The sequence below is a fragment of the Squalius cephalus genome (genome assembly GCF_949319135.1).
Source record: "Squalius cephalus genome assembly, chromosome: 22".
NCBI lineage: Eukaryota > Metazoa > Chordata > Actinopteri > Cypriniformes > Leuciscidae > Squalius > Squalius cephalus.
This window is the reverse complement of record NC_137143.1, coordinates 21,615,373-21,639,469: the sequence shown is the minus strand read 5'-3', so window position 1 is coordinate 21,639,469 and position 24,097 is coordinate 21,615,373. Positions and strand designations below refer to the sequence as shown.

The following is a 24,097-nucleotide window of genomic DNA, read 5'->3' as shown; positions in this document are numbered from 1 at the left end:
AGTGAAGCATTCTTTCCATTACCCAGACCAAATCAATGCACTGAGGTCCCAGCCAGAACGCCACGTCCCCTCCCCCACGCCAGTGGTGACAAGGGGGCCAGTGGAAAGAGCTGACCCAGGCACAGCACACTGGCCTAATTGCAGTTCTGGCCTCCTTCTTCTTTTCCTGAAGCTGAACAGTGGTTGCCACAGAGCATGGATAAAATACTCAACCACATGGACAAGGGAGCAACACAAGTCTATTGAACGCTCACCTAAAAATGATTGAAGTCATCACTGACTCACCCTCATGTCATTATAAACCTGTATGCATATCTTTCTTCTGCTGAACACAAAAGAATATATTTTGAAGAATGTTGAGGAACCAAAAGTTTCGGTTCCTATTGACTTCCATTGTCAATATTTTTCGAAATATCTTTTTTTGAATACAGGTTTGGAACGACATGAGGGTGAGTAAATGATGACGAAATTTTCATTCTTGGGTGAACTAGCTTTTTAAGTATATGGGTCAAAGTATAAAACAACAGTTAACTGTTTTACACAACTGTTGGAGAAATATCTTTATGGGAAGAAGGATACAAATCAAATCTAGTCCAAGAGTAAACTTTTTATTTTTTTATTTTTGCATTGGCGACCCTCAATTGTAACTTTATCCACAAGGCTTAATGGGCATCTGGGAAATCCACCATCCACAAACTTGACCTTGACGTCTTTGTGTAAAATGACATTCTTGGTCATGACTTTATTTGTCTCAGTAAAAATAAAATACTTTCAAAATAATACCATGCATGCAGAATCCCTCAATCAACTTACATGGACAATTATTAAAGAAAATCTGTAGGCATTGCAACTCCACAATGGAAAAAAGCAATATTTTAGAGATCAGATCAATATTTTTTTTTTAAGTTGCAATGCTCTTCTCGTGCATTAACATAGGGATTATTAATGAGGCATGATGGGTTTCAGTTGCATTGCTTTTATGTTTGGAATATATTTGACCTTATATATGACCCATCCACCAAACAAACTCTGAAAATTAGCATTTGAGAGAAGTAATCTGCTTAAGAGCTTTAAGTGGAGCACTGAGGTGTCATCATACAAAGAGGCACTGACCGTGGCATTTCATTGTGGTCCTTTCTCAACATTGTTCCAGTGATTGGATTTTACTGATTGTTTCCATCTTGTCGTAGAAAAGCCCTCTGAGCCCCTCGACTGTATCTGAAAACAATGATAATATGGGGGTGTTCAGGATGACACCCAATTAAATATGGATATCTGAACCCATCTCTCAATAATAATAGCAGCAAGTTCAAGGTGAGGCTACGGAACGTGACCAAATACTTATGAACACTAGTGCACCTTATGGATGAAACAATACACAAAAACCTTTTTTTAAAGAGGATTAGCAGACTTATGACAACAAAATATGACAATTCATGTTATTCTGAAAGACAGACTAGGAGGTATTTGAAAAAAGCAGAACTTCAAAACACAGATTGGGATTTAATAAAGCAAAGCATAATTGTATTTACATATTTCAAAGCCATTTATTATCATACAAATTTTGGAAAATAAATATTTACAAACCAGCAACATCAAGTTGTACAAAAACATTTTCTCCCTCTATGTCCAGTGCAAAAAAAACAAGAAAACATTTAGATAGAAATAGCCTGTAAACCATTATTTCTGTTGTTATAATAAATTCTCGTAAAATATCTGACACCTTTAATGTTTACTGACCAACTGAGTTTACTGACCAACTACCTCATTCAAATAAACTGTAAAAAGGCTTGTGGAGGATATTCACATGCCCTTTTTAAATGATGATTGACATGTCCCAAATATTTTTTGCTTTATTAGAATAAACTTGTAAGAAAAAAAAAACCCCATTGGTCTCAGCTCTCTCCTTTAACTTTTCCAATGGGCTGTGCCTATATAGCTAACGACTTTCAGTGTACACAAAATACGTCCTTTGTTTAAAAAAAACAAGGTGAATTATTAATTTTATAAGAAAAAAAAACAATGAATAATAAATATTGCTTGTTAATTATTTCTAACTATTGTCTATTCAGTCTGATAAGGCAAACATTGATAAAATGTTCATTTAAAAAAAAAAAAAAAGTCCACTTAATTGGTGATATACAGTAATAAACCTTTGGTTTAATTCAAACGCCTATCAAAAATTTGATCTATAGGTCTTCAGGGGAATCAGTAAAAAGTTGAATACAATAGTTTGACTTGAATTAATGAATAAACAAACAAAAAATGTGAATTATTGTTCAGCTTCAAAAGTGGACTTGTCAGAAAGTCAAATCCTCTTTTCGAATGTAAAAACGAAAGTTCAAGGAATGAGAGTGATCTGTGGGTTCACAGCACTGCGAGGTCATGGCAGGACTTGGAGCGCACTTTCATGGCCATCTTCTTGTTGTTCTTGGCCACCAGTCGATCCAGGAAGCGTCTGGCCTTCTTGGTGATGTTCTCTTTTCGCTTGTAGACAGAGCGTCGGCGCTCATTGATCTCTTTGCTGTCTTGCCGCAGTCTGATCTGCCTCACAATGCCCTCAAAGAGCTCGTGAACATTGTGGTGGAGGGAGGCGGAGGTTTCTATGAACTTGCAGTCGAACACCACGGCACAAGCCCGACCCTCTGCCAAAAAAGACCAGGGTTGTGTGAGATCCTTGGATTGACCCCATAATACTAAATACTACATAAGCCTCACAGTACATCACATCACAGCGGCCCTTAAAGGAATAGTTCACCCAAAAATGAAAATGATCCTATAATTTACTCAACCGCAAGCCATCCTAGGTGTATATGACTTTCTTCTTTCAGCTGAACACAATCAGAGTTATATTAAATAATATCTCAATTTCTATGGCAGTTTTTGAAGCTCCAAAAAGCGCATCCATCCATCATAAAAGTAATCCATACGACTCCAGTGGGATAATAAAGGTCTTCTGAAGTGAAGCGATGGGTCTTTGTAAGAAAAATATCCATATTTAAAACTTTATAAACTATAATCACTGGCTTCCGGCAACGGCTGTACCCCCGTTCACGAGAGAGTTCCAGTGGAAGACGAATGACGCAGGCATAGCGTAAGTTTAGGTGAGAATTGACAAATGTATGCACTTTTTGGAGCTTTAAACACTATTCAATGCCGTTGTAAAGCTGGGAAGAGACAGGATATTATTTTAATATAACTCTGATTGTGTTCAGTTGAAAGAAGTAAGTCATATACACCCAGGATGACTTGAGGGTGAGTAAATTATGGGATAATTGTCATTTTTGGGTGAACTATTCCTTTAAGGCTTATGAATCTGCACCATGTCAAACAATTGCGCTTCAGGGGATACACTATAGCTGCATTTACATGGACGCTAATAATCCGTTATGTAATCGGACTAGTTGCACAGTCGGAATAGAAAAAGTCACATGTAACCACATCAATCGGAATTAATTGGCCAAATTCAAATTTATTTCGGAATGTAAGGGGTGGATTACACCTTTTCTAATCCGTTCGATAGGACATTGAAAACCAACACAGAAAAGTTCTGCATGTGCAATGGAGTATAAATGGCATAATGACGCACGATGTACGGAACGAGCTGTTGTTGGTGAATAGTGTAATTCTAAAATTCTTATTCCACTTATCGTCTGTGAAGTGCTGCAGGGGAATGTCATACCAGCAGTCCTTGCTTCGGACTCTCATCCACAGACACCTTTGTTTTGGCCGCGGCAAGGGGCATTTTACTGCTTAATAAATATAAGCAGCACGGCACAAAGCTTCATGTGCTCGTCGTCTCCTAATCAGGACCCGAAATAGATAAATATTTAGTCTGCATTTTAAAACAAAGAAAAGAAGCGATAGCAGGATAATGGTTAGTATGTGCCAACAGCGGGAAACTCTGTATTTCCATGCAGTGTGTGCGTGTCAAAAGATCAAATCCAATTTGAAGCTTGTGACATATAAAAGCTCACATTACTTTATTTAGTGTTCATGTAAACACTATGATCGGATTCATTAATCGGAATGATTTCATTCCGATTTAAACAAAACGTGTCCATGTAAATGTAGCTACTGTGACATACACTACCGTACAAAAGTTTGGGGTTGGTAAGATTTTTATGTTTTTGAAAAAGAAAAAAAAAGGCTGCACATATATTAAAATACATTAAAAAGAGTGTTATTGTGAAAATGCTGTTTTTCAGCATCATTACTCCAGTCCTCAGTAGGGTTGCAAAGGGGTGGAAAATTTCCGGTAAATTTCCATGGGAAGTTAAGCTGGGGAATTTTGGAAAAAATTGAGGAATGTCATGGATATTCAAGTGTATTTGAATGGCATCTGTTTGTTTTAGTCAAGATTATGCTAAAATATACTTTCCTCAACTATATTTAAGTTCCCTATGAAGAGCCAACCTTTAACTTTGATAATTCCCAGTTTATTCCCGTTTATTCCCATAAATTCCTGTTAATTCCCTTAAATTCCCATTAATTCCCATGGAAAGTTTCCATCTTTGAAAATTCCCAGAATTTTGCAACCCTAGTCCTCAGTGTCACATGATCCTTCAGAAATCATTCTAATATGCTGATTTGGTGCTCAAATAATATTTCTTATTATTATCCATGTTGAAAAAAATTGTGCTGCTTAATATTTTTAGGGAAACCATCATAATTTTTTTTTTTTTTTTTCACAATTCTTTGATGAATAGAAGTTCAAATGAACAGCATTTATTTGAAATAGAAAACCTTTGTAACATTATAAATGCCACTGTCACTTCTGATGGATTTACTGCATCCTCGCTGAATAAAAGTATTAATTTCTTCAAAAAAAAAACTTACTTTCTCAAACTTTTGCACAGTAGTGCATAACATCCCACTATGATGTGTCTGTGCGAATGATCCAAATCAAAACAGTTCTCACCTTCCACTGCCACCTCTCGAGAGCGCACTAAGTCACTTTTGTTTCCCACAAGGATGATGGGAATGTTTTCAGCCTGTCGGATGCGCCGCAGCTGGATTCGTAACTCCGATGCGCTCTCGAAGCTGCTGCGGTCGGTGATGGAGTAAACAATGATGTAAGCATTGCCCACCTGCATGCAGTAATCCTGCACCCACTTCTCATCTTCCTCCTGGGGGATCAAAAAATGAACACTTTTGAAAAGATAATAGAATAAAATTATCATTATTTACTCAACCTCATGTGCTTCAAAACCTGTAACTTTCTATATAATGGATCACAAAAAGATTTTTTTACTGAAGACATTTTTACTGGTCATTTTTTCAATTCAGTGATAATGAATGGAGGCTTTCAAGCTTATAATAGCGTGTAATAAAAGTGGTTCATACGCCAATATATGTCAAGATATAGAGTCACTAAGATTTTTTTTATTATCAAGGATGCATTAAACTTTACAACGGTGATAGTAAAGACATTTATAATGTTACAAAAGAATATTTCAAATAAAAGCTGTTCTTTTGAACTTTCTATTAAGAATCCTGAAAAAAATTTAATAGAGTCTCCACAAAAATAGTAAGCAGCACAACTGATTTCAATATTGATTTCTTGAGCACTAAATCAACATATCAAAATGATTTCTGAAGGATCATGTGACACTGAAGACTGGAGTAATGATGCTGAAAATTCAGCTTCACATCACAGAAATAAATGTCACATATTTAATTTGTATAATTTCAGCCTTAGTGAGCATAAAATAGTTACTCAAAAAAAATCTTTTGAACGGTAGCGTAAACACAGTCCGCTTTAATGGACTTAAAATGATAGCTGGAGCACTATGATGTTTTAATGTTGCTTTTTTGGGGGGGTGTAATTTTGCAGCTTCACAATCCCAGTCCTCATTCATCATTATCATTATATTGAAAGAAAGTGAAAGAGAATGACATGAGGGTAATTAAACAATGACAGAGTTTTCATTTTAGGATCCCTTTAAACACTTGCACATGTACTGAGGTATAAACAACAAACAATTCAAAGCTTTGTGTCGAGAAAATGCTGTGGATTGTAACATTTACAGAATCATTATCTCTGTAAACAATTGTTGAGTCCAGCAAAGCGGAGGTGCCAGACAGACCTCACAGAGGAGAGTCATCGATAGCGGTGTAATGAGGCCCTGGAGCGATCAGTGTACTTGTCTGTGTGGTCAGCAGCAGCAGCAGGGGCCAGCTGTATGATGCTTGCTAACTTCAGGCCATCGCTCAATGGAGTTTAGCCACTGGCAGAGAGAGGCCATGTTTTTTCCACAGCATTGCACAAAAGGCATTGTTGCCCTGTATATGAGACTCGTGTCTACAAACACAGACTCACGGCTGACACATGCAACCCCGAGAAGATGAAACGCCTTCAGATTTTCCTTTATTTACATCTGATAATTCATCGAGTATGAGGTTGATTATGTTAAGAAATACTGATGTATGAAATTTGCATACCTGTTTTTCGGTTTCCCACGTGTCCATCACGACTAGGGTCGTCTCCTCCTCATCCACCGTAAGGGTTTTCTCGTATATATCCTCTATAGAAACATTCAAAACTGCATTTTAAGTCTGTTTAGCAAAATATCAGTGACATTAATTTGACATCCAAAACAGCATTGGCAACTAAGGATAGACGCTACAAACAAACAACTAGGTCAAGGTCTTATTTGTTAAAGGAGAACTCCGGTCAATTTTAACATTGAGCTCATTTTTTTGTACATTTGGAGTGCTGTCAATACAGAGAACAACGACAAAAATCGGTGTTGCCTACACCGAGTTATTCTATTTTTAAAATTTGCACCCTGTTGACTTCAATGGGGCAAGTACTAAACCTGCTTTTAGCCTCTTAACATCCTTGATGTGTCATTACAAGTGCACAGAAAATGTGAGTGATTCCTTCTGAGTGAACACGAGTGAGTCTGACTGCAGTAGATGTGAAAGATATGTATAAAAATGATGTTATTTAAGCCAGCGCAAATACCTTTGTTTACATCCTGTTTTTCGGTTGAAGTCCAAAGTAGTCGATTGCAGAGTTCACACGCATAGGTTTAATACCTATGATCACGCGCGTGAACTCGGCAATCGACTACTTTGGACTTTATTAATCATTCACCCTCATGTCGTTCCCAACAAGTAAGACCTTCGTTCATCTTTGGAACACAAATTAAGATAATTTTGATGAAATTTGAGAGCTTTCTGATCCCCCTATACACAGCAATGTTATCATCACTTTCAAGGCCAAGAAAGGTAGGAAAGACATTGTTGAAATAGACCATGTGACTCCAGTGGTTCAACCTTAATGTTATGAAGCGAGGAGAATACTTTTTCTGTGCAAAATAAACCAAAAAAAGCAACTTCATTCAACAATTTCTTCTCTTCCGGGTCAGTCTCTAAGAACTACGACACATGAAGGATCCGGCCAATACCGAGCCAGCGTTTTGACGTAGAACCCGGAAGCGCTGCACTGTGTTTACAACATGAACAGCCTTAGAGCCTGACAGGGAAGAGAGGAAATTGATGAATAAAGTTGTTATTTTTGTTTTGTTTTTTTGTGCACAAAAATTCTTCTCCTCGCTTCATAACATTAAAGTTGAACCACTGTAGTCACATGGACTATTTCAACAATGTCTTTACTACCTTAAAGTGGTAATAACGTTGCAGTCTACGTGGGGTCAGAAAGCTCTCGGATTTCATTAAAAATATCTTAATTTGTGTTCTGAAGATGAACAAAGGTCTTACGGGTTTGGTAAGACATGAGGGTGAGTAATTAATGACAGAAATTTCATTTTTGGGTGAACTAAGGTTAATAAATGCTGTAGAAGTATTGTTCATTATTAGATCATGTTAACCAATGCGGTTAACAAATGAAACTTTATTGTAAAGTAATCATGATATAACCATGGTTATGTTTTCCTCAACAAAAAGAAAACAAAAAAACAACAAATTTAAAACTCACATACAGCTTACTGTATACATATCTTCTATGATGAGCATGTTGTTCTGGACATTAAGTAAAAAAATGGTTGATACAACAAGAAATGGGCTTATTAAATGGGTGAAATTCTTTTAAAAAAATGGGCATAATCTACTGTTTCTTAAAAGTGCTTCACTACATATTAATATTTGAAAAACTTTTGGCCACAAATCAAAGACATTTGATCCAAGCAACATACAGAAAACAAAACAAAACATAGAGAGCTTTCCTGAAGGCCCTCAAGACTGCATGTATCAATAAGTAACATATCAGATAATTTGATAAAATACCTTTTTATGACAAGGTATGATTAGATAAGGTTGTAATATGTCATGTGGTGCGACTTCCCTAAAACTTTAATATTTCATGATTTTGTAAAAACACATTTTAACTTGAAAAATAAAATTTTTTTGTACACAAGGTAAAAGGAAAATGTTATTTAAAGATATTTTCCTTTTCTTTATCATGGACACTAAAAAAACCAACAAAATAATTGCTGCAATAATGTGTTTGTGTGAGATACATTTAAACGGTGCTTTGTTATAATCACAAGCGTGAAAAATGCATGTGAAGTGGAAGAGTGGAAAAATCATTGAGCCGTGTCTGATAAACTGATCGCATAGCTAGTTTGACAAGAAGATAAAACACACTTTGCTCCAGTCTAGGTTGATACTGACCTTGTCTCATTTTTCCACTTTAAATCTACTCTGTCACTTTTCGAGACCTCTAAAAGATGTATAGCACAACATTTGAATTCACGGTAAAGAATAACAGTGTCCTGAATCAACTTCAATGTCTCAAAACTTCATGTCAGTTAAAATCTAAATGTTAGGGCCAGATCTAAAATATAATCAAGACATCCCCTACAGAAAACAGTGTCCTCAACCGATGAGGGCCAATGCACATTTTATTTTTTACAGATGTGATAACACTGTGTTAACTAAGGTGTATGCTAACGCAGTGCAATTACAAAGCATTCAAAACAAACATGTCACTCAACTAAAGCCAGCTAAGATAGAACCAAAGAGATTTACAAGCCATTGGGATTGAAAACTGAAAGTAACATCTTATATCTCAAATTAATTTGTAAATTGTAATGCCTTCTTATCAACGATAAACCAATATTCAAATGTTTTTGATCAGTACTTTTTTTTAAAAGAAATTAATACTATTCAGCAAGGTCTCATTCAACCGATCACAATTGACAGGAAAGATTTATAATGTTACAAAGGATTTCTGTTTGATATAAACGCTGTTCTTTTTAACTTTCAATTCATTAATGAATCCTGAAGAAAAACTAGAACTGAAAAAAAAAAAAAAATGATGCTGCTGAAAATTCAGCTTTGCCATCACATGAGTAAATTGCAATTAAAAAGTATTAAAATAGAAAACAGCTCTTTTAAATTGTAACTTCAAGGGTCATGCAGAAGAGTAGCCTACTAATATGTCTCCAGTGATATATACACACATCCGCCTGTCAATGAGATGATTATTTACAGGATGATGCTCTGCTCAGGTCAAAGCCAAAACAGCAACGAGACATGGGGTCATATGCCATTAGACAAAAAAACAACAACATGTAGGTCAACAGACCGCCACACACAGATGCACATCTAATGCTTTCATAAAGGGATTTTGCATAGCTCAATGAATCAGGGAGACACAAATGTGTGTGCTGAATATTAAAGTCATAACTGTTGAGTTTTTAGTTACACAGGTCTCTGATGGATCAGTTTTGCAATCTGAAGTGAAATGATTCTACATTTATGCTGTAAAAGTGTCACGTTTATGCCACGCAAAGTTTCAAGTCTGCGCTTAAAGGCAGCAGTAATGCTCTAGACAACAGCAGCAACACAAATCAATGTACTGTATGCACTGACTGATGTATTAATCAATACCGTCATACAATTAATGTTTCAGGATCAATCATGACGCGTGGCAATTTGAGAGTGCAATCAATCAGGCAGACCTAACAGTTTAGTCAAGGTTATTTTAGGTGCTGGAATGCCATTTACAGTAGCGTGTCAATGCTATATTTATGGTTATACAATAACATTCAGTTGATGAATGGAAGGAATTAAACTGTACCTAATTAATCAACTAAACTGATTTGATATGTAGACATGAACAAAAACTATAATGTATTTTGGGTTGTGTACCTCCAACGTGTTTGTGGGCATCCTTCTCTTGTATTCCAGCAAAAATGTTGGCAAGGCTCGACTTCCCCACGCCGTGATCCCCCAACAAAACCACACGATAAAGAGACTCAGATCCAGAGCTGTCCGAATCTGAGTCTGAAGACCAGTCGGCCCGTGAGTGGATGCTCTTGTCTCCTGGGTGGTAAGAGGCTGACTGGGCGAGCGGAGGGTGATACGGGTCAGCCGAGGGGTCTCTACTTCCCCGGCTCGCTAAGCGAGAGGAGGGGATGGGAGTGCTCGCTCTTCTCCTCAGTGGTTCCTTTCCCTCTTTCTGTGTGTTGAGTGTCATCTTATAAACATAGATATGCCTGAACAAAAAAAAAAGTGAAATTATTATTAAAGGAAAACAAACAGTCTGAGCATAATTTGTTAGTTACCATATAGTAATACTATTAAATAGTCTTGATTCACTGCATATACATTATACACCACTAATAAAATAAACTTAATGAGGTGCATCCTGAGACGTACCTAATTAATAACTTTTAACTGGTAGTGTTGAAGATACCAGGGTTAGTTGTCACACTTTTTACTCCAGTGAATATTTGTTTTGTTTTTCTTAAAAAAAAAAGACTAAATATTCGTAACTTAGACATAAAATGCTTGGCAAAAAAACCTATTGAACAATTTATCTATTATTGGAAACTATTCAAAATTTAAAATGCAAAATTATCAAAACTTTTCTCAACAAACATTGAACATGTGACAACTTGCCCCATCCTGAGAACAACATTTATTTTTCCAAAAATATGCCCACTAGAAACAATTTTAGTTTAAGTTTAGTTTAATTATTCTAATTAAGTGACCTAAGTGTTTGAAACCAACATACCAAACCACTGACAGTGAAAACCTCTCTAAACATTAGTTACTATCCTTGTGACAACTTCCCCTGTGACAAATAGTCCCGGTGTCTCTTAATATTCATGCATTTTACTATCTTTCATGCATTAATAAACACAACAACTACACAAACCAGACATATTCCAACAAAAACATCCTCAGAATGTTTAGTGTACTCACAACCATGTCCGTAAACGAAGGTTTTAAAGCATGCAGGTTCACATCAATCCACAGAATGAAGTTCAAAGTGAATCAATCAGTTTGCGCGCAGTGGAGTTTGAGGAACCGGTTGCAGAGAAACGCTACACCGCTGCAGTCATGGCAACAGCCCGCCGAGTTCCACAACGCTTTTAAAAATTTAAGAGCGGAATGAAGCATTTCTCTCATTCTCTCGCGCTGTCTGTCACAGCCTCGTCACCCGCGGCGCGCGGAACGGAACGCTCGTGCGCTCGGAAAAACATCGGTGAGTTCACATCTATGACCTTTCACTCACCTTTATCTCACCACACGCAAGTTTTAGGAGTCCGAAGCGCGACTTCTCAGTTCATCCTTTCCACTTGTAGACTTTCAGCGTCAGTCCACAGCGCTGGATCGGTGTGAAGTCGCATGTATCGTGCCTTTGTGATTAAACACAGGTGGGCTCCTGTTGCCAACTCAACTCGAGCTCAGAGCGCGCGGAGCGGAGAAACGTGCTTTCTGTTTATATTACTCACATGATCCATAAACATAGCTCAACAAATGGGCCCTCGACTGTAAGTCTCGTGGGTCCTTGCTGAGCGTCTTTCAACATCATCCAGGGCCACGAAATGTTATAATGTGCCTTTTTAGCACCGTCCCACTCCATCTCCATGACGTCGATGTTCTGTCATTTCCTGCTCAAAGCTGAGCTGAGATATCATAAGTTATGAGAATGTTCTCATTAGTCCAATTGCTTTGATGTAAAACGCATCTTGACTTAATGATGTCATCACTGGAAAGTCATGCAATGTGAAACCACACACATTGCATTTATTTTTCTTTTAGAGACAAACATCCACAGATGTTTCTTTTCTTGGTGCTTATGCAATTGGATAATGAATGTTGCCATTTTATTGCATCTATTTAGTATTTTTGCTTCTAAAATAAGTTTTATTTATTGGAAAAAGCATTCCAGCACTGGATACACATGGAAATAAAAAAAATAAAAAAATCCTGAATCTTCGCATTAGTGAAATAGAAGAAGGTTTATCCCCTGCTTAGATCACACAGTTGTTTTTTACCAGGAATTTTTAATTCTCTGAGGCTCAGTTGAATCTTTTCCAACTGAAACAACAAAAGTAATCAAACCAGTCGCCCGTACACTACACTGGGGTGCTGAAATCCATTACTGTTTACAGAGCAAGCCTTGTTCCCACACTTTGGTCAATTACATCAATGTCACACAACTACTGTTTCAAGGTTTGCAGAATGGCTTTGAAATGCTCCATTTGCAAGATAAATAGTTATATATAGTCATAAAATGAAGCACTCGCATACTTTGAGGATTGACACTTTAAAGTGTCACTAACTGCAATAACATTTGCTTGCTGACTGGTAGCCTACCAAACTCCAACATTGTGTTCCTCGACATTGGAAACAACATGGACGAATACGATGAGCATCTTCTGCAGAAATTCAGGCTGCAATTGCTGATTTGCGCGCTTGGGCAAACAATACAAAGTATTATGAATAATTTGAGGTTACATTTTATTTCGATAGTCCACTTTAGACATTCGCAACTACATGTCAACAAACTCTCATTAATTTGCAACTACATGTCAACTAACTCTTTCGGTAGACTATTGTTAGGTTTAGGCTTAGTAAAATAAGTTTTTCAACATTGATAATAATAAAAAATATTTCTTGAGCACCAAATCAGCATATTAGAATGATTTCTGATAGTAATGATGCTGAAAATTCAGCTTTGACATCACAGGAATATATTAAAATATAAAATCGTTATTTTACATTATAATAATGTTTCAGAATATTCCTTTTTTTATACTGTACTTTATCAAATAAATGGCTTTTGTGAGTATAAGAGAATTCTTTTAAAAAGTTTTGAATGTTAGTGTACCTACAATAAGACTACTATATGAATGCTAATATAAAAAGTCTGATTTTTAAAGAGGTATTCTGTTACTACTTACCAAAGGAAAGTGGTCACTTAACATCTGCAGCTTAGTTTGTGTGACACTAAAATACATGTAGTATGCAGTTGCACTTGCATGTTTAAAGGCACATCAATAAATTACGGTACTTGCACTAGAGTGGAATATATAGAAAAAAAATAAATAAAGAGGATCGAGCCAATAAAACAAACTGAAAGCAAAGACAAATAAAGTAAGGAAGATCTGTAAAAATGTTTGACTGAGTAAAATGATTTAATGAAGTGGCTCCATTGATTTTCGTCTGTAATAACAGCTCAGGGGAAGACTCAAAAAGGTAATGCATTCAGCACAGGGCTACACGGGGAGTAAATCCTCTTGGGGTATATTGAGATGGACGTCCATATCTGGAGTACACCTAAAATATAGACAACACAGTGACAGAGACTGTAAACAACCCAAGGCCTCGTTCACAGAAGAAATGAAACTTCTGTCATCATTTACTCACTCTCATTGCAAACCCAAGGAAGACATTCTGAACTGTTTTTGCCCATATATTGAAAGTCAATGGGGTCCAAAACTACAGCAGACCAGAATGAGTTTCATTGTATGGACAAAAAAACACTGATATGTTTTTCAAAATATCTTCTATTGTGGTCCACAGATGGGAAATTTAGAACAACAAATGATGACAATTTTTATTTTTGGGTGCAAAGACATCTGTAAATAAGGGACTCCTTATGGCACATCTGCCTTTAAACATGGTCACCACAGCCTGAGACAGTTTGTTTAAGACCGGAAACATGAGAACTTTCCCTGCTTGGGCTCAGGACATCTGCAGATACTAAAGCCATGTCTCTGTCACGAGCGGAGAAGGAAATCCCAGATCTGTTTATCATTATCTCTAGTTAATGGAAACCTTTTTAATTTGTTGCTCAGTGTGACATGATATGTGAACACACTAAGTGTTTTTTGCTTGTTTTCCACGTTCTTTGTCCCCTAGTCCAAAACACTTAAGGACCAAAGGTCCATATGAATATATCTTAACTGTGATATAACCGTTCCCAAGGGTGGCAAGAGGTTGTGCAGGACCTTGGAATAAAGTGTCCGATTGTTTTGGAGAGGAAAATGACATGCTGTTTTGGAACAGACTGTTGGGAAATGTGAAACCTTCATTAACCTTTAATGGGCGCCAGGGATTCCATGAATGCACAGCATTCTCTTGTTCTTCATTTATCTTTAAGATGGCCTTTGGAGTCTTTTCCAAATCTGTAATATTACACCATCTCCAACAGCTCAATACCTTTCAAAACCAAGCCATTGTTTGAAAGTAGATGGGGCGAGTTTTCCTCTAGTAGTTTATCAGATTTGCAATGCTGGATCTCCAACAAAGCTCCTTGGGTTAGGGAAAATGTTACTTTTATTCACCTTCATGTCATTCCAAACCTGTATAACTTTCTTCATCAGAACAAAAAAGAAGATATATCGTGTTTTTTGTTCATCCAATGAAAGTCAAGGGGGTCTAATTTGGTTTTGGTCAAAAACAGTTGAAACATCCTTCAGAATTTCTTCTTTCACATTCTGCATAAGAAAAAAAGTCGAACAGGTTTGGAACGACATGATGGTAAGTAAATGATGGCAGAATCTGCATTTTTGGGTGAATTATCCCTTTAAATTGTTTCTCAATGCATGAAATGAGCGTCTTAAATAACTCATATTAGATGGGCTGTGTGCTGTCAGTATGCTCGAGAAGGCTCTTGAAATTGAAGTGTTGCTGTTCTATATCTGTTTATGGGAGGGGTAGGGTCATACTAACACTGTTAGACATTTTGAGGGGTTTGTTGAACTTCCTTTCAAGTGGTTAATTTTGTGAGAACTTTTCTCTGCAACTGCAATTACTGTATAACTTGGGAATGCTTCAACTGAAGAGCTTGCCAATGTTCTTGTGTTAATAGGACATAAGAACTGTTTGTGATAAAGAAGCTGTTTGCCTCAATAACTCATTGTCCTCATCCACTTACTTATCTGATTTCAGGAAAACATCTCTCATCCACTTACTTATCTGATTTCAGGAAAACATCTGGAAAGATCTCTCTCCTGATGTTTGGTCTTGATAGTTGCAGTTCCTTAATACTCTTCATTAGCTCTTCGTTCTTCTGCTCTAGCTCCATTATCACCTTAAAAATATATAGAGTAAATATAAATAAATAAATGTACAAATTAACATACTTTTTAAAATAATGCGTTAAGTCTACCTTTAATAATATATTAAAAAAAAATCACTTTTCTGTGCATATTAATCTCTTCCCTCATTGTGTAATTCTGTGAGGCCACGAGTTTGACAATGGGAGGGATGTGGGATTCATGTTTCTGAAAATCAAACAACAAAGATATGTTTGATAATGCACCTAGAAAAGTGAAGAATTACCTCCATTAAAAAACAAACAAATCTTCTTTACCTCAACAACAGCAGAAAGCACTTCCTGTTCTCTTTGGTGTTGGCGTCTCTCCAAACGGACTGTTTCTTTCTCAAACAACAGATTTACATCCTCTTGCTCTTTCTGACAATTACAGAGGAGAAACATATTAAAACAATAAATAAAGTTACTTAAATCTAACTTTACCCATCAGATGGCCAGAATGTCAGCTTTTATTCATCCAGACAGTAAGTCCTGCTTATTTTTCGGTTGCACTTTATTTTACAGTATGTGCACTTACAGTGTACTTACCTAAGAAATTACTGGGTAATAATAAGGTAACTACATGGGTCATGGTTAGGTTTAGGGGTAGGTTCAGAGAAAGTACCTAGTTATTACCCAGTTATTGCAATTACTATAATAAGTACATAGTATATACATGGGGAACAGGACTGTTAAATAAAGTGCTACCCATTTTTTACCTGTTGCATCTCTTTCAGTCTGTCCAATTTTCTTTTCATGTCTGCAATCTGCAAGGCCTTGACTGGGAACTCCATATCTTTGTATGTCTTTAGGAAGCGGAGCTCTTTCCGAGCCTTTACCACCTCTGCTTTTACCATGTCCAACTGCTTCTGCAAACCTGCACTTATAAGATAGTCAACTGAAACTTGTTGCTGCAGTTTGGGGTTGGTTGTTTTTGCTTTAGCATTAACGCTATATGGCCAAAAGTACCTGGATAATCAAACATGTCGACTTCTCTGTGTGCACGGGGCAATATCATGCTGGAACAGAAGAGGGCCTCATTCTACATGAAATGTTAATGTTTGCTTGATTTTATGCGCCTGCTTGTAATGCACTTTCACTGTATTTTTGATCAAATAAACCAATCCTTGGTGAGCATAAGAGACATCTTTTAAAAACATGTAAAGAAATTGTACCGGCTGCAAACTTTTGAATGGTAATTTAGCTGGAATAGCAAAGCCAATTAATTAGATTAGAAAAGTGTTTCCACATACTTTTGGCCATACATAGTGTATAAACTGCATTTAAAAGTAATAATTTAAATAGCTAAAACATAATTGATTGTAAAGTGTAGAAGTTTCAACTAACCGCTGAGATTAGTCTGTGACACTTCCTCTGTATCTGTCAGCTCTGCGTTGGCACTTTTAATAAGACTGTCATCCCATTTTTTCAAAGCCACCATTGATTTCTAGAAAAAACATATATCAAATTGCATTGGTTAAGGGAACTTAAAGGTGCAATAAGCGATTGACATTTGAAATCACCAAAACAAACACGCCCCTACCCAAAAGGATCACACCCCTATCTTGATAGCCCCGCCCATAAATTCACGAACACTCTATGCAGCACAGGCCCACCCCCCTCATGAATGGACACGCCCCTTACTGCTGATTGGCTACAAGTGCATTTTGGTGCGATCCACTTTCAACAGCGTTTCTCAGAAATCGCTTACTGCACCTTTAATACTCAACGTTGAAAAAGTTTGAATTCAGTGCTCTTTGTGTACAGTGGGATCTAACAACATAATACAATATAGCTCACCCTCATTTGTTCTCTCTGTGTGAGCAGTTCTTTGGCTCTGGAGACTGAGCTTCTGTCTGTGTCAATAATGCTTTTGGCCATCTGCAGGTTCCTCTCTTGAAGCTGTTCACAGTGCTCCTCCAGGTCTTTTATTGCGTTTTTTCTGGATGTGATGAGTAACTACAACAGATTGCAGTTGTCAGCGTGGCGTAAACTAAACACAAGTGAACTATTAAAGTTGGCTTTCCTGCTTTACAGTACACACCATCAGTGCTTTGATGTTGTCTTTCCTCTTTGAGGTGATCTGGTCCTGCTCCACTTTTTCAGGTGCTGTTCTTGTAGACAGTTTGGGGAGTGTTGTGAAATCATTTTGGACAGCGTTTTGAGATTTTCCTGTTCATAAAGCAGAGATTACAAAACAATGCATAAAGACAGACATGTCTCACTACAGTAGAAGCATTGCATTTATCCTTAGCCATGTTTATACCTGATTTTCCAGTTGGAGATGGTATGATTCCTCCTTTGTTAGATGATATGACTGTTTTATGATGAAATGTTGCCCAAAGCAGAGGCTTTGGTCTTGTACTTTGCTCCCATTTGCTGTAATCCTTGAACAAATATTTTAATAAAAAAGGGTTTAGTCTAACTGCAGCTATTTTACTTTACAGAGAGCAATACTCATAACGTTACATGAAATAAAAAATGGAGTGTACTGCAAACCTTTTCATTATGTGTCACAAAATTCCCGAACATTATAGCAATAACGTAACAGTCATAAACACAGTTGACGTCAGTCAGTCAGTCATACCTCCGGATGAAAGTTCAACATGTCTTGGCGTGTCATTATGTTGTTTTCTTCACCGGTAAAATCAGTTCTGTCTATATCAAAAAGTCATCTCAAGAGTTCTTAAACAATTCCAGCATTCCGGAAGTTTGCCATAGCAACCGGAGATACACGAAGACACGAACTATGTACAACGTACTTCTGCTGCCATCTAGTGGATATACTGAGCATGCGCGAAAATGGGGAAATTATCTTCTGTTTCCTGTCATTCTATTTTTCATAATTTAACAGAAAAACGAATGTAATCCTATATATTAACGTCTATAAATCCCTATAAATTATATGTGAATTATATATATGTAAGAGAATTAAGAAACCGATAGTAAAATACACTTGTTATCGTTGCATTGCAAAACAGTTATATGCATGATTAAAGAAATAATTGTAAAATATTTTCAAAATACACTTTTATTGCTGACATTCTTGCATTATAATATAAGGTTATGTATTTGTTTTATAGAAGAGAAGGTTATACAAAACAGGTCTATTCAATGGCAAATTTACATCACAGATAATATAAAATGTATTATAAATAGCATATAGGAATGATTTACATATTTGATTTAATACATGATTTTTTTAAATAGCCTACGTTATCATCAAAATATTAACATTAGGAATTATATTAATTTGTATAATGAATAGCAGTGCATTAACATTTAATAATTTCCCACACAAACGGGCCTAATGTTATGTAATCATGAAGAAGCACACACAACTTTCACTGCACAAAAAAAAAAAAGATGAACATGAATAACATATTGAATAACTCACAGTCTTTTAAGTTATTGTTATGGCACCATCAAACTAGATCATTTTTATGATCACTACAAATAATAAAATCTTAACATTTAAATATAAAAAAAAAGTGTTATTGAAACAGATGTTCTGTAGTTATACTCAAAAGTAAAAGGGAATGAAAAGAGTGATGACGGCATAGCTGCAGATTCTTCCGGATGAGGTTTTGATGGGCAGTTACAGTGTTGATGACATTATGCCGTGTTGTTGTTGATGTCCATGCGGCTGATGAGCTCTGTGACAAGCACCTGCAGGGTCTCTGAACGCATTTTGCTCACTTCCAGCACAGCTTCATGATTGACAGTCTCATTGTCCTCATAGCTTTTCACCACTTTGTTGGTGATGAGGGAGAGACCAAAGACTCTCATGCCACAATGACTGGCGACCAACACTTCTGGTGCAGTACTCATTCCTTTAAAGGCAAATTATGTATAAATTAATAATAAAATGCATAATTAAGACAATATAACTATCACTTACCATTTCTATTCAATATAAAGTGAATATATTAAGTGTGTTATATCTGTGCCACTATTGTCACAAATGGAAAAGAACAAGTTTTTCCAAAAATCCTGCCAAATTTAAAGGGTTAGTCATTAATTATTCACCTTCATGTCATTCCAAGATTTCATCATCTTCGGAACACAAATGAAGATCTTCTAAAATGAAATCTAAGAACCTATCAAGCCTCAAGAATCACTTTCAAGCCCCAGAAAGGTAGTAAAGACATCATTAAAGTAATTCATGTGACTCCAGTGTTTTAACCTAAGTTTTATAAAGCGACACGAGGGCTTTGTTTGCACCAAATAACATAATTGATCATTTTATTTACAAAATATTAATCTCCAGTGCACGTTCACGCAACAACGTCTGCTTTCGCGTCAACACAACACGAATGCGTCTTGGTGTTCTCGTGAACGTGAACTTCATAAAATTGAGGTTAAACCACTGGAGTCACATGGATTACTTTCATGATGTCTTTACTACCTTTCTGGGGCTGGTAGTTACATAGGCTGTCAATAGAGGGACAGAAAGCTCTTAGATTTCATTAAAAAGACCGTGTGGAACGACATGAGAAATTAATGGCAGAATTTTCATTATTGGGTGAACTACTCCTTAAAGCAATTTAAAGTGCCCCTATTATGCTATATTAAAGGTTCCTTATTTTGTTTTGCCTGTCTCCTACAACAGGTTTACATGCATCCAAGTTCAAAAACACTTTAATATACATTGCAGCATCACAGCTTTTCACACAGTGTCTGAAACGGTTCGATGAAGGAGTCAGTCTCTCTAAACCCCTCCTTTTTCCGAAAGCCTACTCTGCTCTGATTGGTCAGATGGCTCAGTCTGTTATGACTGGTCTACTGTTATACAGCGCATGTCTGTGCATATATCTGAATTTTGAGCATCCTCATCCTTTGGATCCTTTGCTTTTGCAGCACATAAGAGTCTTTTTGACATGTCGACAGCTTAAACCAAACTCCTCCAGGCCTCAGCTACAACTACAGTGTTTGAGGGTCAAAGTAGTCGTTGTTCACGGCATTATGCAAATTTGTTACAAACCTATAAGTTTGCGCAGGAAGTAAGTCTATGATCACTGACGACTCGCTTAAGGCTCGATTCTTTCTTTTGGGAGACAATAACTCCATTAAGCACATTGATCTTTGAAACTTTGCAGACAGCAAAGGTAATATCTGAAAAAGCATAATAAGGGCACTTTAAAAATTCTGATTAGATATGAATTGTATTGATTTTACTAAATGAGACACCATCTTACCAACTGCATCCACTCCCAGTCTGTGCAGAAGTTGGGCTTCAGCTATGGTCTCAAAGTTGGGTCCTCCCACCATGCAATACACGCCCTCTTGGACATACTGGGAGACGCCCATGCTCTTACAAATGTCGAATGCCATCTTCCGTAGGCTTTTGTCATAGACCCCAGACATGGGCGGAAATCGAGTGCCAAACCTTGATAACGACCGATAAATGATTACATTGCTTGCACTGGTGATTATAATAAATGAACGCTTTCTTAACTCACTTCAACATGTACATTGATACTCACTTATCATCATTAGGGCCATTGAGAGGGTTCAGTCCAGCAAGTCCAGGGAAGTTAATGTGATCTCGTATGATCATAATATCACCACAGCTATAACTGTCCGCTAATGACCCCGCAGCATTAGTGACAATCAAGGTGTCGACACCCAGAAGCTTGAAAACTCTCACTGGAAAAGTGACCTGAGGAACACAAGCACAAATTCTGGTAATCCATTTTCAACATCCACCAAAGCCTGCTGCTCTACTGTACAAGGCACATTACCATTAAGCCATTTTAATCTAACCCTGTGTTATGTAAACCACACAAAAGTTTCATTGAATGATAAATTGTGCTCTGGCACATAGCATGTGACTCAAAGCGGCATGACCAGGATGAAGTGACTATACAGTGTGGGCATCCAAAAAAAGGAATCTCCTTATTCTATCATCACTTTAGACTGCAGCATGACACAGCATGAATAGAACAGTGTTCTGTAGTTATTACTTTTGGAATGTAATGTAATTTTGTTATGTAACATAATTCTATTTATGACACGTGATGAAACTGTCAAGATAGATTTTGTATTAACATGGGCCATAAAGTAATATAAAGCATGTGTTAGCCCAAGAATGATATGTACTGAAATGAAAAATGTTGAAAATGTACACTACTGTTGTGGTCAGTAAGATTAGTTTAGTTTTTTTGTTGTAAGAAATTAATACAGTAATTTTATTCAGCAAGGATGCTTTAAATTGCATAAAAGTGACAGTATAGACATTTATAATTTCTATTTTAAATAAATGTGGCTGTTTTCACAAAAAGAAAGAAATAATAATAAGATTTTTTTCTCTTCTTTTTTCTGGAGGACCAAATCAGCATATTAGAATGATTTCTGAAAGATCATGTGACACTAAATACTGGAGTAATGATGCTGAAAAAAATCAGTTTTGCCATCACATGAATAAATAAATAGAATAAATGCAGCCTTGGTGAGCATAAGAGACTTTTTGAACCACAAATGTTTGAACGATAGCATACAATGTATGGCAGGGTTCACCAATCTCGGTCCTGGAGGGCCGCTGTCCTGCAGAGTTTAGCTCCAACCAGCTCCAACACACCTGTTTGAAAGTTTCTAGTATGCCTAGTGAGACCCTGATTAGCTGGTTCAGGTGTGTTTAATTGGGGTTGGAGCTAAACTCTGCAGGACAGCGGCCCTCCAGGACCGAGATTGGTGAACCCTGATGTATGGCAAAGAAGTGGGGCATGACAAAAAGACAAACCTTGCTTAGCGAGTGTCCCTCATACATATGGAATCGACCCTGCATGCACACACAGGTCTTCCCTTTGAGCTCCCCAAAAACCAGCCTTCCAGCATGACCCTTCACTGTTTCAATACACACAAACACATAGCCAGGACACATACAAGCATTATTACTTATAACAAAATACACACCATTTTGTTTTCTATAACTTTGTTTCCATCCTTTTAAAATTGAAGGAGTCATTTAAACTGAAGTTTTGGAGGTTAAAAGTTGAACAGTGTAACATGCTAGCATAATATTGACATATTTTACATTTTTATCCAAAGTGACTTGCACTGCATTCAAGATACACATAAAAAAAAAAGTTTTATCAGTTCTTGCTTTCCATGGGAATCAATCCTATGACCTTGGTGTTGCTAGTGTCACGCTCTACTGTTTGATAAAACTGTCTTTGTTTTAGCAAATGGAGAAAAACACTGAAGCAAATACATTCCTACATGTTCTGACCAGTGTCTTACCTGTGCTCTGAGGAAAGCCAGGGATGTCAGAGTATTTGAAAGAGTCTTGGCACTTGAGTGCGTCTGCCAGCATGCCCAGTCCAGAGCCGCAGATGATGGCTACTTTAGGTCTGTGTTGTGTCTGGGACAGCAGCCAGTCTGCCGTTTTCTGGTAGTCCTCATGGCTGGTGACAAGAAAAAAACCCTCTTTATTAAACTTAAAGCTTGACTATATTCATTAGAGGGAACTGTGGAATTTAAAGCATCAGTTACTGGCTCTATATTGTCCCACTAGATATGACTGTAGTTCATTTTCTGCACATTGTGGACTGTGTACTTAACAGATTTTGAAATCTCAGGCATTATTGCTTTTAAAAAGACAAATATCCATTTGCTTGACCTAAATACTGTTTCATACTGTAAGATGAGCATATCATTTATAGAAATAAACAGTATTAATTACATTTTCAAGAAAAAGTATGTCATTTCGTTCATGCACAATCCTAAGATATACTTTGTCTTAACCTTAAGAAGGAAAGAAAATGTAACTTACCAGATTTGATCTTTACTATGCATGTTGGTGTTTGTGTGTTTGTCTTGAAGAAGTGTTCCTGGATTTGAGCAGTGTGTGAATGAGAGAACAGCTCTCTCGATTTAAGTAAACCTACTGTCAGACCTCACTAACACACACAAACGCTCTGATTGGTTACAACTCAGTGTTATATTAGTCATGCCAAATGAATTGCCTTGTAATTTGTAGGTGTGTCTAAGTGTAATATCAGAGGAAAACTAAACTTTCAATTAGATTTGGGGAAAGTAAGTTTTTAAAACCAACCACACAAGAATATCTGGTGCTTTTATGAGTAGAAAAAAAATCAGTGTACATTGTGAATTCAAAGTTTAATTGCATCACAAGGGAATTTTTTTTTTCCGACAGATCTAATCATAGCATCAGAAGACATCACTTGAATAAATTAATAACAATTTAAAAACAACATGTCACTAGCCTAAATTAAACACACTAATTTACTGCGTTTGGAGTATATCCGGTTTGCAGTATAAGATCTGTCAATGGGTTGAGATTGAGTTCCTCCACATCGGTAAACATGTGAGGCCCATTAGGGGTACAGACACATTCCCAAATCTGAAGCATGAGACTAGAAAAATTTAATTTGGGGACCTCACAAGATTTGTCTGAATGCAAGCAATTTTCCACTTTTAGAGACCGATCCAAAGTCTTGTAAAAACATTTATTGAGTAAAAAGGTATAAATCAACTTCTTTTCTCTTGCCATCACTATTATTAAGATTAATGCATTTCAGACAGTGATTGACCCAGCTTCTGCATGAATTGTCCTTGACCGAAATCAAAAACTGATACACTACTGTTTTCCCACACATTCTCCACTTTTAGTATCAGGATCTGTAAGGTAAAAAATAAATGCATTTGGAAAATTCTACTATGATAGAAGAAAGAGACCTTCTCTATTTTTACATTTAGTAAAACACAATTAGTATAATAATAATAATCTTTAGCAAATCTCAAAAATCTCAATATCCATTTTGTACA

General features: G+C 36.7%; 3 protein-coding genes across 7 annotated transcripts; all 3 read right to left on the bottom strand.

The window, feature by feature from the left end:
• Positions 1 to 591: 591 nt before the first annotated feature.
• Positions 592 to 15,163, bottom strand: rem1 (RAS (RAD and GEM)-like GTP-binding 1). 4 transcript variants are annotated; one of them, XM_079857168.1, is made up of 5 exons: positions 11,495 to 11,907; positions 10,123 to 10,469; positions 6,445 to 6,527; positions 4,922 to 5,129; positions 592 to 2,645 (listed from the first exon to the last, which is right to left on the bottom strand). In XM_079857168.1, the coding sequence occupies exons 2-5, from the start codon at positions 10,448 to 10,450 to the stop codon at positions 2,368 to 2,370; spliced, it is 897 nt and encodes a 298-aa protein (XP_079713294.1). In that variant the 5' UTR covers positions 10,451 to 10,469; positions 11,495 to 11,907; the 3' UTR covers positions 592 to 2,367. The 4 variants fall into 4 exon arrangements, with proteins under 4 accessions (XP_079713294.1, XP_079713296.1, XP_079713293.1 ...); XM_079857170.1 differs by lacking the exon at positions 11,495 to 11,907 and adding an exon at positions 15,149 to 15,163 and having other exon boundaries at positions 1,486 to 2,645; XM_079857167.1 differs by having other exon boundaries at positions 1,486 to 2,645; positions 11,715 to 11,834.
• Positions 12,851 to 18,062, bottom strand: LOC307150216 (uncharacterized protein C20orf96-like). Of its 2 annotated transcripts, none has more exons than XM_079857166.1 (10): positions 17,895 to 18,062; positions 17,574 to 17,694; positions 17,352 to 17,479; positions 17,108 to 17,266; positions 16,655 to 16,754; positions 16,027 to 16,184; positions 15,587 to 15,688; positions 15,411 to 15,497; positions 15,186 to 15,304; positions 12,851 to 13,545 (listed from the first exon to the last, which is right to left on the bottom strand). In XM_079857166.1, the coding sequence occupies exons 1-10, from the start codon at positions 17,928 to 17,930 to the stop codon at positions 13,485 to 13,487; spliced, it is 1,071 nt and encodes a 356-aa protein (XP_079713292.1). In that variant the 5' UTR covers positions 17,931 to 18,062; the 3' UTR covers positions 12,851 to 13,484. The 2 variants fall into 2 exon arrangements, with proteins under 2 accessions (XP_079713292.1, XP_079713291.1); XM_079857165.1 differs by having other exon boundaries at positions 17,807 to 18,051.
• Positions 18,063 to 18,326: 264 nt separating this feature from the next.
• pnp4a (purine nucleoside phosphorylase 4a) lies at positions 18,327 to 23,410 on the bottom strand. The gene is made up of 6 exons (XM_079857164.1): positions 23,082 to 23,410; positions 22,550 to 22,713; positions 22,050 to 22,153; positions 20,794 to 20,969; positions 20,506 to 20,696; positions 18,327 to 19,140 (listed from the first exon to the last, which is right to left on the bottom strand). Exons 1-6 carry the CDS (start codon positions 23,102 to 23,104, stop codon positions 18,923 to 18,925), a joined length of 876 nt encoding a protein of 291 aa, XP_079713290.1. The 5' UTR covers positions 23,105 to 23,410; the 3' UTR covers positions 18,327 to 18,922.
• Between the last annotated feature and the right edge of the window lie 687 nt (positions 23,411 to 24,097).

Bases quoted from the DNA above. Each gene is read 5' to 3' on its own strand.
- LOC307150216 (XM_079857166.1), bottom strand. From the start codon at position 17,930: ATGACACGCCAAGACATGTTGAACTTTCATCCGGAG. The intron at 17,695-17,894 runs GTATGACTGACT...TATTTGTTCAAG, and splicing joins TGTTGAACTTTCATCCGGAG to GATTACAGCAAATGGGAGCA. The intron at 15,498-15,586 runs GTAAAGAAGATT...TTTGATTTTCAG, and splicing joins TGCTTTCTGCTGTTGTTGAG to AAACATGAATCCCACATCCC.
- pnp4a (XM_079857164.1), bottom strand. From the start codon at position 23,104: ATGCATAGTAAAGATCAAATCTG. The intron at 22,714-23,081 runs GTAAGTTACATT...TCTTGTCACCAG, and splicing joins CATAGTAAAGATCAAATCTG to CCATGAGGACTACCAGAAAA. The intron at 19,141-20,505 runs GTAAGATGGTGT...TTGCCTTTAAAG, and splicing joins ACTGGGAGTGGATGCAGTTG to GAATGAGTACTGCACCAGAA.
- rem1 (XM_079857167.1), bottom strand. From the start codon at position 11,794: ATGATGTTGAAAGACGCTCAGCAAGGACCCACGAGACTTACAGTCGAG. The intron at 6,528-10,122 runs GTACACAACCCA...ATGTTTCTATAG, and splicing joins TGCCCACAAACACGTTGGAG to AGGATATATACGAGAAAACC. The intron at 5,130-6,444 runs GTATGCAAATTT...TTGATCCCCCAG, and splicing joins CGTGGGAAACCGAAAAACAG to GAGGAAGATGAGAAGTGGGT.